Here is a 14,404-nt window from a genome sequence, read left to right as displayed (position 1 = left end):
ACCATGTTGACCAGGATGGTCTCGATCTCTTGACCTCGTGATCCACCCGCCTCGGCCTCCCAAAGTGCTGGGATTACAGGCTTGAGCCACCGCGCCCGGCCCTAATATTAGGATTCTTAATGATTTGTTTGTAGAACAATTACTACTCAGTGAGTAATAGGGAAATAGTTGGAATCCCATAAAGGTAAATTTTTAAGAGCCACTACAGATTGCTCTTAAAGGATTCTGAGGCAATGCAATTTAATGCAAAATTATGCCTCAAAAAAATGTCTAATTTACACACACTTTAGGAATAGTGACTTAACAGGTTATTCCTCAAGCTAGTATAAAGAAATACAAATTAAATATTATGCCAAATCAATCTTTGTATCTCCTCAATAGCCTAGATCTATTTGTAGTTACCTCAAAAATATCCAAGATTGGTTACAATTATTGTTAAGTGAATGTAAAATATTTCAAAATCCTGGCCTAAGGTCAACAGAATAATCAGGGCCTTCCATCTCTGAGTTCCTGTCTAGAATTGAATGATTAGACATTTTCTTTTACAGAAGGGTAAACATTTGGTAATAATTTTTTGACTCAATTTTAATACAAGAAAAATAGCACTCTTACATTTTACTAGCATCACAATATCTTCATTTTACTGCTCATTTGCAAACATTTATATAATATAAAAGGAAGCCCCTTTTACGGCCATCATGCATATTTCTATCTTTATATAATTCCAAAATGCACTGAAATACATATTTTTAATTTCTATCCAACTTCACTTACACACAGCACAATTGAATAATCTCTCTTTCACAGTATTTGCTTGATCATTTCCACACTCCTTGATTAATGTTCCATGGGGACTGAACGGGCCAAAATGCAGGCTACAGGAGACCCACATAACCTCCAGACTAGTTAATTGGTTTCTGAATAATTGACAGTTAACGTTATAAACAGATGCAAGCTGATAGTGGTGTTTACGTGCCAATTGTACTTGTTATTGAATAAGTCACCATGGCTCTAGAGAGAACTAAGGAAAAAAAAAGTTCAGGGATCAAAAGTGAACTATTGTCCCCATGTTGATCTGGGTTTTCTGACCTTATAAATCAGAGAAGTCTCCAAGTAAGAGAAAGCATTGAAGGCAGGCAGGTTAGGTGAAAGATCAATATGTGATTGTGAGTATAAGAGGTATAAAGGATAACACAAACGAGAACACTAGTCATGGTTCAGAGCTACCCATATTTGCTGGGAGGAGAAATACAGTAGCAGGCCAGGAACCATAAAGGAGTACCTAAACACAAACCAGCATATCACCTAGGAAGAGGGTAAATGATTGACACTTCATAAGCAGGGTAACTTTGACATTGTTCCCAAGGAGGTGAACAGGATGTGACTTAAAACTTTCTTGGTGGTCACCGCATAACAATGGCAATTCAATTAACTTTAGTATTCTAGTAGGAAACAAAGACTACTTTAAAAAAATCAAGTTTGTGGCATGGATTGTAGTGATGGTATCATGAGTATCTGTTTGCCTCCAAAGTCATCAATTTGTATACATTGAACATGTGCAGCTTTTGTGTGTCAATCTTACCTCAATAAAGAGGTTCAAAAAATTAAGTGGTTATCTAGTTTTAACAAGGAGTGTAAACAAAATGTGGGTTTTTGGAAGATAAACAGGAAGAGCTGAACAAAGCAAGGAACCCACAGGAAACCTGGAGACTATGAACATGTCAGTGCAAGTTGCGTTAAAAGTTAAAATTATCAGGGGTATGACAAACCACCAACACACCATCAAAACAGCACAAACCAAAACAGAACCTTGCATGGCTAATAGAAAAATAATTCTATGTGGAAAAAAGAAAGGCCGAAAGCTAAAAAATATGAAGAATCAGGTACAAATCAGAAATTAAGGGCACCAGAAAATATTTATCCAACATCTTAGTTTTGTTACATAATGAATTCCTAGAGGGTAGAGTTTGTTTCTTGATCATCGTGATCATCATCTTATCCACCCTTCACTCATTTAAATACCTGTCACAGGGTATATGCTCAATAACTACTTACTGGATTGAATAAAAATGGATTCCTAAACCATTGATTAATATTTGATTACTAAATATTTGATTTACTAAATAGACCAACCCAATTTAAAAATCAGAGTGCAAAAAGAAGTAAAAGTAGTTTCAAAAATGGTGGTAGAGAGATGGAATAAATCCTTCAGTCTTGCTCTCCACTGAGGAAGACTTTAGGCAGATGGCTAGTCCTAAACTCTTTTTCGATAAAGATATGAAATGCTAGATCAAATAGTATGAAAAGCCCAGGGTATTTTATACAGACATACAGACATACATACATACATACATACATACATATATATGTACATACAGGGATCTCAGATGTATATGTATGTATGTATTTTAAAATTAGGATGGCTAAATCCATACTAGAAGCTTCCTAATTAAGAGCTCTAAAAAAAAGTGGTTTAGTGATACTATAAAAATATGTACCTTTATTACAAAGTGTGTAAATCACAACGTGTATAATCCAGGTGATTAATGAATTGCTAATGTGACTGGTAGCCAGAGTGGTTCAAGAGAGAAGACTATGGAAAGAAATGTGTACATTAATATTTAACAGGTCTTTACAGGATATTAAGGCAAATTAGAAATGTTTGGGGGTACCACTTTAATTATCAGGTGGTGAGGCAACCACAGATTTTTATATGACGTCTCCTCTCATTGACAAATTACTGAGCCATATTGAGATTTTCACAGATCCCACCAAACTCCCAGCCTTCACCTCATTTGTGATCTACAGCAAGCAATCTGAAGGTAGCTGGCTGTAGATGACACTGTGACCACAAACAGTGAAGCTCACAGGCCACCATGGTCTCATTAGAACCAGGCTCCAACTAACTAGCTAACCAGCACCAGAGGAGAAGGACCAAAAATAGAGAAGATTACATTTAATTTATCTCACGGGAATATATAAAGGATGATAAAGGGAGAATGTTGAGATTTGTGACTATCAAAGAAACTGGGCATTGTAGAAGGTATCATGTACAATTGTCCTCTGTTTGGCTGCAAAAGTGTAGAATTTTTATTCAACTTTTGAAAGAACAGATTTCACAGTGTCTATTAACAGAGGTGAGGCAAAGCAGCAAAGGGACTGCTAGGGGATTTATTTTGTTTTAACATAAAAGAAGCTTTAAGCTAGGTGACATACACAGTCTTAGCAAAAGGCCCGAATAACTAGTATACTTTGGACCAATAATTGCAATAAGTAGCAAATCTATGATCTGTGGGTTTGAGATTTAGACTACTGGGTGGGGAAGTAGATCTTTAAGAATGAAACACACAAATATCTTTTGCAAATTTTACAAACTCATTTTAAATACATTGCTAGGACCCCTCTCAGGGTCTTAGAAGGAAATCATCCAAATGAGCATCCCTAAACCCCTCATGTTAGTCTTAGGGTAAAGTCCACCTTGAAAACAATGTTAGTCGAACAAATAGATAACATTAGGCTTCAGCTGATACACCTAAAAGTAAAATTTTGTCTAATCTTTCAGAATAAATAATAAAATCTAGATGATCATGGCATGATAGCACCCTAGGTACTTCTGCAATGTGATTTGGTCAACCTCAATGTGGAAGTTCGCATGATCATGACTGTTGTAATTATATTAGGAGCATATTAACCTTATAATTACATAATGCCTGTCTTTTCCTGACTTGAATATTTTACAAAAATCGCTTTACAAAACAGGTAATGTCACCACATCAAGAGTAAAGAATGAAATGCCATCATTCATCATTGCATGAGTAGGTGAACTAAAAAACCTGCTGTAGAACCTTCACTAAAATATAATTTCTCTACTGACCATGAGATTGGTAATTTAGAATAGACACAGTTTTCTTTTCTATTAAACCTACAAAATGTCTGGGCCACCTTTTAAAATAATAATTCTTAATAAAAGAGCCGTGACAAAACTACTCTTTTTTATAGAATAAATATTTCAGTCAATAAACTAAGTTTGTTTGAGCTAATAAACCATCACTCTAGTGTGAATATTTGTCCTCTTGTTTTCAAGTACTGTATCATTTAACAACTGACTTAAAAAAAATTAAAAAGTAGGCCAGGCATCCCAGCACTTTGGGAGATCAAGGCAGGAGAATTGCTTGAGGTTGGGAAATCAACACCAGACTAGGCAACATAGTGAAATCACATTTCTATTTCTATTCAAAATTTTTCTTTTTTTTTTTTTTTGAGACAGAATCTCACTCTGTTGCAAGGCTGGAGTGCAGTGGTGCTATCTTGGCTCACTGCAACCTCCATCTCCCGGGATCAAGCGATTCTCCTGCCTCTGCCTCCCACTGGGACTACAGGTACACACCACCATGCCCAGCTAATTTTTGTATTTTTAGTAGAGATGGATTTCACTATGTTGGCCAGGCTGGTCTCTATCTCTTGACCTCCTGATCTGCCCACCTCAGTTTCCCCAAGTGTTGGGATTACAGGCATAAGCCACTCTGCCTGGCCAAAATTTTTTAAAAAAAAAACATTATCTGGGCATGGTGATGTGTACCTGTAGCCTCAGCTACTCAGGAGGCTGGGGCAGGATGATGGCTTGACCCCAGAAGTTTGCGGCGACACTGAGCGATGATCATGCCACTGCACCCTAGCCTGGGCCACAGAGTGACATCGTGTCTCAAAATAAATAAATATTTTCCAATTTTATCTTTAGTCACTAAGTTTATAAGTAATATAAACCTAAGTACTATAATACCTTGTAGCCCTTTAGTAAAAGAGAAAAAGAAACATTAAAAACAATATTATTCATTATTCATTAATTGGTATATCTCCATTCCTACTATCTACTTGAACTTTCTATTTTTTTCTCTTGGTTCTGAAGTGTTACATCACCTTCGTCCCTTACTATATTAATGTTAGCTAAACATACAAGCCTGTTTATGAGAAATACATTTGGCAAACAGAATTATAAAAATGATGTAGAAAGGTGGAGAGGGATCCAGGCAGACATCAGATGATTCAATTTGAGATAAAGAAAAACCTGGAGAGGAACCCTTGTTTATGGCCTTCATGGTTTGGAACTCGGTAACTTGGCAACAGGAATACTGGCCATAAATAGCATACAACAGAACCTGATTACTTGGCACACCCCAGTGCAACTTCAAATGTGCTTAGTTAACAATCCCTATATAAATAATCAAATGAATACACTCTACTGGGTCAAGTTCACCTGTGTGTCAGGATCTGTTTCCATGTGAATCACCATATTCAAAGAGAGAAACTAAAGAAATTTCCCAAGTATTCCTTTAGTTTGGATATGGACAGGTATAGATATGCAAAACATCCAAATAAAAACATTTCAACAGCCTATAGTATCATATTCACTTTATAAAAACATACACCACATCCAGTAGTGAGAATCTTTCCTCATAACTAAAATTCCTAATTGTAAAGCCGAAATTTTAAAACATTAGCTTTGCTTCAGGGTCTACTCTTTCTAACATTCTTCCACAGTGGTTGTATTTCCCTTCTGATTATGCCAAGGGGATACTTCAACTTCTACTTTTTTGTTGGGAACATCAGAAACAATCTCTCTCAAACTGCATTGAAAAACAGTAGAGGGTCACACCTTTTGTTTCACCTGCTGAACTTCCTTAATAAAGCCAACAAAAAGCTTTCAGAGGTGGACTTTTATACTGGCAAATGTCAATTCAGACCTGTTTAATAGAGTGAACCAACTTGCCTGCTCCAGTCAGCATTCCACCCAAATTGACTAGGTGTGGCTTTTATTCATTGTTCACTCACACTTAACAGTATCTGTTCTGTAGCTACCATCGCATTTAGGTTGACATTCCCTTTATCTAGGGACTTATAATAAGCAAACCATATTCAATTTTGCCAAGGCAAATGTGCTCTTCTGGTATCCTAGAAACAGATCAAAGTATTCTTTGTGGAAAGACATGAAGTTCAAGCCAGTGATACAAATGGGTTTTAATATGCAGCCCTACAAATATCATCACTGGAAATTTCTTAAACAAAAGCTTGACTATTTTAAAGACAAGAATCAGATTATTGAGTGGGGGTGATTAAAAGGGATAGAGAGTTGTTTTGGGGAGAGTAGGTACCAGAGAAATTAAGTAAAATGATACATTACTTCTGTAATAATATCAGGATCCACAATAAAGAAAATTTTTTCCAAATCAGACTGGTAAATGATACTTAAAATTGCTCACACTAGCTCAATCATACCATGCTTACAAAGTGGCTTCCTTAGATCATAGAAGAGGAACATAACAACCATCTTGGGGTTAGATTTTTGTACACATAATAGCTGCAGGAATTAATCATTTATCAGCTCATCGCATCATAACAGCTATCATTAAATAACCTACAAGGTAGAGAAGCAATTTCCAATTGTTGCCTTGGGTCTTCTAAGTAATGCCTTGTAACTTGTAATATGCTATAAAGTGAATTGTACTCCTGTGAATCATATCAGTCATCTTCTCTCATCTGAAGTCTGAAATTACCCTCATCGAAGAAAAGATCAGGAAACATATTATAACATAGAAAGCATGGAGAATCAAATTAGAAAGCACAAGTGAAGAAAGGCTGGAAAGCAAAATGGATTTCTTATTGGATTTTCAAAAAAGTTACTCCCTATTCTCCAGTGTGAGCCAGCATGATTGATCAATAACATGTGAAGAGTGAGACTTGGAATGGAGAGACTCTAGCAGAGGCTGAATAGAACGGCTTCCCTCAGTATCCCTACTTTACTCCACTTCTTGCTCTCTGATCCCCTGAAACAAGGCATTTCACTAGTACTCTGAAGCTGTCCCTTGACCTTTAAAAAGATAAGTGTTCCAGCTCTGTAGGAAACACTGGGCTCAGGTGTCTGATAATGAAATCTGCATCCTATTCTTTGCTTAGTTTGAAATTGAGACATCCCATGAGAAGCTGAGAGTAGCAACTGTGAGTTAAAATCTCCCTTGCCATACCTTTGACCAACATCCTCCCCCATCCCCTTCCACCCACATTCCCTGGCAACCACCTTTCGACTCTCTGTTTCTATGCATTCAGTTTTTTCCAAGATTCCACATATGAGTGAGATCATATAGTATTTGGTTTTTCTGTGTCTGCCTTATTTCACTTGGCTTAATGCCTGCCAGGTTCATCCATGCCATCTCATTTCACAATGTATACATCTAACAAATCAACATGCTGTACACTTTAAAATATATACAATTTTATTGGCTAACCGTATCTCAGTAAAGCTTGGGAAAAAAAATAAAAGCTGCCTTGCTTTATTCCCTGCTCATTCACATTTTCTGTACTTACCAAGCACATTTACTTCTCTATGATTTTATTCATAACAATTTTCAGTATCCAAAAGACTTTATCTTCCCTCTGCCCTTAGAAGTAGGGAGGGACTGGGATACATCAGTACGTGAAAGCCCAGAGAAAGAGTTTGTGCAAGGACTTCAACAATGTAAAGAATTACTGAGGGTCAAAGAGGAGCTTTGAGGAGCTTACCTTCTAGGAACTAATTTACCAACATAATTAATCACCATTGAGTTCCAAGGCAAATCTTTTTGGTAAACAAATAGTACAGAACATGAAATCTATTTATTTTACTTAAATCTGTCTAGACATTCTGGAAAAAGAGTATCATGGTACAAACCTTTCGTGATTCATCCTTGCCTCTCCCACCTGTTTTTGCATTTATCCATAAAGATGTATTCATGAAAGTGTGCCATATCCTTGAATTCTGAGAATCAACTTTCTAATGAGATGGGCTTTACTGATAGCAGACTGTCCTACTCCCACATTTTCATTGCATCTAAATACTACATACATATTTCAGCTTTCAATATGTTCATTGTAGTCACTGATTAAGTGTGTAACAAATAAAGGTAACATAGGCTTTTCAAATTTATCCTGTTAATACTTTAAAGGAAGTAGGCCAGCTGGAATTAGAATGAGGCACCACTGAGTTAAATGTGAGGCTTGAAGAACTATGGCAGAAAAGGGACAGTTTTCAATTCCCCCTAAGAGATGTAAAAGCAAAATGAAAGTTTATATTTTAAGGCATAGGGACAAGAGTGGATTTTCAATAAAACAATAGGAAAAGATATAGCTTAATTAATTTCTAAAGGATCCATTTAAATTCACAAGTCCACAAAAATAATAGATACTTGTCTAGAATGACACATAATCTTATTAATTTTTGCATAGGGAAATCCTGCAGCTAGGATAAGGGAAAGCCGCCATCAAGATCATGAGAAATTGGGAAAAACTGAGAAATGGTGATAGGGCAGAGAAGAGAGGGGAGCTAAAATTCAAATGAATGCACCATGGTACCCTAAATCAGACATTGGAATAGAAGGATTACATTAATAGAAAACCTGGGGAAATCTGACTAAAGTCTGGAGTTTAGTTAATAGTAATGACGTGCAATTCCAGTTTCTTGCTTTTGACAAATCTACCACAGTAATATAAGACGTTAACAGTGGGGAAAACTGGGTGAAGGGTAATACAGGAACTCTTTGTACTATTAATGTGTTTGCAACTTTTCTGTAAATATAAAATTATTTCAAAATAGAAAGTTTATTTAAAAGCAACAACAGGCCAGGTGCAATGGCTCACACCTGTAATTCCAGCACTTTGGGAAGCTGAGACAGGTGGGTCACCTGAGGTCAGCAGTTCGAGACCAGCCTGGCCAACATGGTGAAACCCCGTCTCTACTAAAAATACACAAAAAATTTAGCTGGACGTGATGGCAGGCACCTGTAATACCAGATACTTAGGAGGCTGAGGAGGGAAAATTGTTTGAACTTGGGAGGCAGAGGTTGCAGTGGGCCTAGATTGCACCATTGCACTCCAGCCTGGACGACAAGAGTGAAATTCTGTCTCAAAAAGAAATAAAAAACAACAAAATCCCCATCAAACAAGAAAATCTGTTTGAATTAATGTCCTAGAATTCAAAGGTTTCCATGTAATAATAAAAGCTCTTCTTATCTTAAAATGTCCCTGCTCCTTTGTCCATATTCTCTTATGAACTGAACTCATGCATAAATGCAGCCAGGTTTTCAATGCAACACACCTGACTGCTCTCTTCATGTGCACAGCTCTGCACTGTCAATGAACACATTAGTTTGTGTCCTAAATCCTGTTGCAACTAACTTCCTCAAGTCCCTGCCAGGTTATTCCACTGTAGATATTTATTGGCAATTTTCAAAAGATAGCTGCAACTTACAAGTGATGACATTTGAGCGTTCTGGAGCATAAGCTGCATCTGCTGGGCGAACATGGCTGCGACAGTCTTCTGTTGAATCAGATTGTTCCGCCCATTAATTTCCAGCTGCGTTTTTAAGTGTGGAGGAGGGTGAAGGTACTTGCAGTTCTCTCGAGTGCACCGACCCTAACAATGAAGAATAGGGAAAACATTTAATTAAAACTATCCACAAATAGATAAATTTTGAACTCCATTATCTGGGGACGATCTAAGCTCCAAAACTCTTCTTCTTGAATCCATATAAGGCGAGAAACACCCTGAAATTCACTGACAGTCTGTTAATGAAATAATAAATCCCTATGCTTGGCAGCCATTTTGTTCCTTAGGTTCCGGAGATAATGGCCCTAGATCACTTGCATGATGGAGACCAAAGTGTATTTTGGATTCTCAGCAAATTGAATGTTTTTTATTGATGTTAAGCACTTTCAAGACAGGATAGTATGTCAGTTCTGTGGAACCAAACATGCTTTTGGTGTCACCTAAATGCTGGCATTGCTGCTAATTATGATGTTTACTATGTAGCAGCAAAGGATGTTGCTGGACTAGTTGTTGATCACATTGTCACAATGTGACCCATTACTGTGTTTTACTCATGAGCACTATACAAAGAAGCTAATGAGTCTCTCTTATTTGGATTACCAGGTCCACCATAAACCTTTTAAGGAAGCACAACTGCAAACAATTCTGTTTCCCACAGATGCTAAGATTCTTTACAGTACATGAGGTTATTGGGGGAGGGGGAGGTGGGGAGCAAAAGGGCAACATTTTTTTGGATGGAGGAGTGCAAGCTGCTAGGCCACCTGAATTCCCAAGAGAAAAATGAGTTTGTTCACCAACTGTTTTCATTCAACACATGCTATGTGTCTTCCTTATTTATGATGCCTACATAGTTTATGCAATCACTTCTTCATTGTTTAGTTATCTTGTTATTAAAACATTCCTATAATTTCATTGAGAATCAAGACATGACCTTCAAAACTTTTCTAGAGCTACATATAATGCAAACCTAGATGTACTGCAACTGCTCTTTTTAAATATTAGATCACTAGGACAAGGTGGCTCTATTGTTTTAACTCCTCTGGCAAGAAGCTGAGTATAACTTAAAAGTCAGTGTGAGAAATTAAAAGTGTCCATCGTCTCCTGTGGAGTTCGTCTTTTCGTTTTTCCCAATGCTCAATTTACATTAAATTAAATTAAAATGATTTATAAAATCAAATATCTTAGTTTTATGTACTTTTATATTTCTATGCAAATCTTGGATAAATAATAATTTATTGGTAGTATGAGTTAAGAATCGTATTAACCTAATCCCCCTAAATTCTTAAAAGTAGCCTAGGAATACCTGTGCAATTTCAACATATATAATGAGTGTAAGGAGAACCCTGTGTGTGCTAAATCACAGTAATAGGGCTATTTTCCCCATAAACATACCCCCGAGAGAAACCATTAGCTTCTTTTTACACCCACCAAGGTGAAGCAAGACAGAAATTGGCAAGGATCTTTAGTTCCTAGATTCTCCACTCTCCATCTACAAAACTCAGGTGATCAGGCTCAGAATTAACAGCTGATGGAGGCAGTGGCACTTGGTGACTTCCACAGCCAAACATGGTAGTTTACACTTCTACTTCAGGGTTTCTCTTCCTCTTCCCACACCCTGACATTAAAGATTTCCCCAAGGCCCAGTTCTAAATCCTCTTGCTCTCCTCTCTAACTTCTTTTCCCCGGAGAAACTAAGCTTTTTCAAAGTTCCAAACACTTCTACAATTGCTTGGATCTTAAATCTCTATCTCTACCACTGACCGCTTTTCCGAATTTCAGTCCTTTTTATTATCAATTGCAGCTGCATTTGGAGACCCTGACGCCTAACCGGGTCTAAATAACTTACTCCTGACCCTCCTTCTCCTTTGACTATTTTTCATCTTGCTGCATACTCCAGTTAGGGCCACCACTCAAATTCCTATGTGTTGGGGTAGTTTGACAGCAGTAGTGAGAAAAGAAATTAGGCAGCTGCTGAGCAGCATTGCTTAAGGATTGCAGAGCCACCCAGATAGCTTGTTTAGACAATTAGCCTACACAAGCATAGAATACAATTTGTAACTCCACTGCAAAAAAAAAGCTATATAATGAAGAGTGTCTTTCATATTCAGGAATTCCAAATATTAGATAAGTTAAAGAAAAGAAAGAAAAAAGAATAATTGGAATTTCACCATTTGTTACAATTTAGTTTTAATATCATCTACACTGAATGTAATCAGAGGGAGAAGAAGGGAGGGAGAGAACACACTGTATTTGGCACATTTCCTGCCAATATACCGATAAAGAAGTGAACATGCCTTTGTGCTTTTATATCCTTCACATAAAGTAACTTATCTTAAGCTTTTTCTTAGAAAACAACGACAGTTTAGCAGAGCAAAAACAGTACACAGAAATAGAAAAAAGAATTACACTTTAAAAAATTATATCAAGTTGCGCTATAAAACTAAACTACAGAATATAAGGCAGCATGAGATTTAAATAAACTTATTCATCTTAGTTATGAGATTTTACTCAATTTATAAAGCTTCTATTTTGAATGACAGAATCCATAATTTAATTATATAACAATGCAAATGCATAGTAACATCACCTTACCAGAAACTGCTGTTTATGTTCAAGAAAGCTTATAAAATAAAATAAAAATCTGCATTCTCTATCCAAACAATAGATGAGGAGACCAAGTAATTTAATATCTATGTTATCTGTGGAATACAACATTTCAAAAGAAAACTATGCCCGTTTTTTTCCAAGACAACTTTAGAACTCAGGATAATATATTTATACGCACAACACTTGGTGATAATAAATCTCCTCTACATAGTGTTCATTCTTCAAGAGGCCCAAACTTAATTATAGGCCAAAATACTTTAATTGGTGTTTGGGAGAGAACAAACTTGGTTTTTGACATCTGTTAACACTTGTTTTTTAATCCGTGGTATAGAATTAAGGCTTTGGTAAAGCATGTAAGTTTGAGATGGAGTGGGGATTAGGGAGGGACTGTCCCAGTCAAGTAGGTAATCATCTATTGTTTTTGTCCTTTGGAAAATCAATAACTCTGTACTAGGAAGGTTCCAATGATTTCCGTAGGCCACCTAAGCACTCTGAGTGGGCCACAAGGTACCCTGTCACACTGGGTCTATAACAGTTTGGTGCGATAGCCCAGCAGCCATGTTGGCTCTGAAAAATCACCCTTCAGTTTTCCCTAGCCAAGTCAGTGGTGTCCCAAGCCCTCCTTCTTCCAATCTAGACCCATAGGTTCAGAATTAGCACACACCAGTGCAAAGTATCAGGCCCTGTCTTAAACGGCTCTGTAAATGTACCTATGACAGTCGCCACCCTCTGGCAGAGCAGGCTATGTACTAAAACCAGCAGCTAAGGGGAGTGAAGACATGGAAATCAACTCTCTCCCCCTCCCATATACACTCAAGATTAAAGAAACGTTGAAGAGACTAGAGTGCAAGCTCATTTATGCTTGCCTCAATTTCCCTCCTTTTCCATTTCCTTTTGGGCTTAAAAAACATGTCATTCTCAACTGGTCTTTCACTGTGTTACTGAGTAAAGAAAATAGCAAAGTGATTCAATAGGAAAGCAATTATCTGCTGAAATAAGTGCTAGTACACCTATGAATCATATGAATCTTCCAGCTCCCCTTTCCCATCGACTGTCTTTTAAAAATGCACTCAAAAAGCAGCAAGCAGAGGGTGAAAATAGCCGATGACATTTCTGAAGTACATCTGCATCAAGAAGTTGATGACAGACAAAGTGATACATTGTAGAACATTTATAAAGCCTCCCAAATTCAATGTATTGCCTTTTTCCTACCTTCAGGCTTTTCCCAAATGAATACAAAGCCTTTGACTAAGAGAAAAAAGTATAATTGTAGAGATTCAAATCCCACCTATGTCTAGGGAGTTATGAGAGTCACAGTCTGTCAGACACAAGACTTCCCATGCACTGGGTGGTAGAAAAACCCTGGGAAATGTACTTTATGTTCATGAGAGAAAGCCCTACCATACATCAGAATAAGAAAAGGAACCTGGGAGGCTGCAAATTAACCTTTGTCAGCCACAGTATCTTAAGAGAAACAGCTGTTTGCAGAATGACTTGCTTCGTCAAATACATATGGATTTATATGGAAAAAAAACTCCTAAATATTCTCTCTCAAATACAATTATAACTGGATTACTTTTCAAATACATAATCTCACTGATCTGCTAGACTGCTAAAAGTTAAATGTTAAATCAAGGAACCCAACAGATGATTTGTTCTATGAAGAAAAACGTTGTTATTCCATTTTAATCATGATGTATTAAATGAAAAAAGTCTGATGATGGTGCCCCACCGTAACATACTTACATGCACAGACATGGCTTCTCAGAGGAAGTAACAATGATTTCAGAATTACAAATCATATGTACCAGTTTGGCTAGATCCTGCAAGCATCACAGATTTATTTATTTATTTATTTATTTTTAATTTTACTTTAGGTCTATACTATATCCAGCATTTCTCCCCATGTCATCCCTCCCCACCCTCCCCCCCCCGCTGTCCCTCCCCTACCCCCCGCAACTGCCCCCAGTGTGCATCACAGATTTATTAAAGCTAGGAAAAGCCTGAGTCAAGATCAACATACAATGAGTTATTAGCCAGATATCAGCATACTACTGGCAAATTTCCCACCTTCTTCATTTTAGAATTCTGTCTTTACAAAAATGGATACTCTGCATCATTTTTTCCTCCAAGTATTGTATCATCTATAAATGTTGACATAAATGCACAACACGCAGACTTAAAATTCTGCATACAACTTTTAATTTAAATGTGAGATGCAGGCAAGAAATTTAGGGGAAAAACTCTTTAATAAACCATTTCCTAAATATAATGAAGGCAAAATTAATGAGGCTGAAAGTCAATCCCCATGGAGAGGGCTAGCCAAGTACCCCCCACCATTGCAGCCAGCACTGTACCCACCTTCTTCATATTGTCCCAACTCTGTTTTCTTGACACAGCCCATACACACATACACAGGGCAATGACTTTGGTGCAAACCAA

General features: G+C 37.1%; 1 protein-coding gene across 12 annotated transcripts in view; it reads right to left on the bottom strand.

Annotated features, from left to right (window-relative positions):
* MBNL3 (muscleblind like splicing regulator 3) overlaps positions 1-14,404 on the bottom strand; it is a 109,688-nt gene that overhangs the window by 20,456 nt on the left and 74,828 nt on the right. For all 12 annotated transcript variants that reach the window (XM_017509797.2, XM_037731807.1, XM_017509794.2 and 9 more), the window contains one exon: positions 9,278-9,442. In XM_017509797.2, coding sequence (XP_017365286.1) covers positions 9,278-9,331 — 54 coding nt within the window. In that variant the 5' untranslated portion in view covers positions 9,332-9,442. The remainder of the gene's footprint in view (positions 1-9,277; positions 9,443-14,404) is intronic.

The sequence above is a fragment of the Cebus imitator genome, unplaced genomic scaffold (assembly GCF_001604975.1).
Source record: "Cebus imitator isolate Cc_AM_T3 unplaced genomic scaffold, Cebus_imitator-1.0 Scaffold421, whole genome shotgun sequence".
Classification (NCBI taxonomy): Eukaryota; Metazoa; Chordata; class Mammalia; order Primates; family Cebidae; genus Cebus; species Cebus imitator.
The sequence above is the reverse complement of the archived record's forward strand: the minus strand, read 5'-3'. Positions and strand labels throughout refer to the sequence as shown.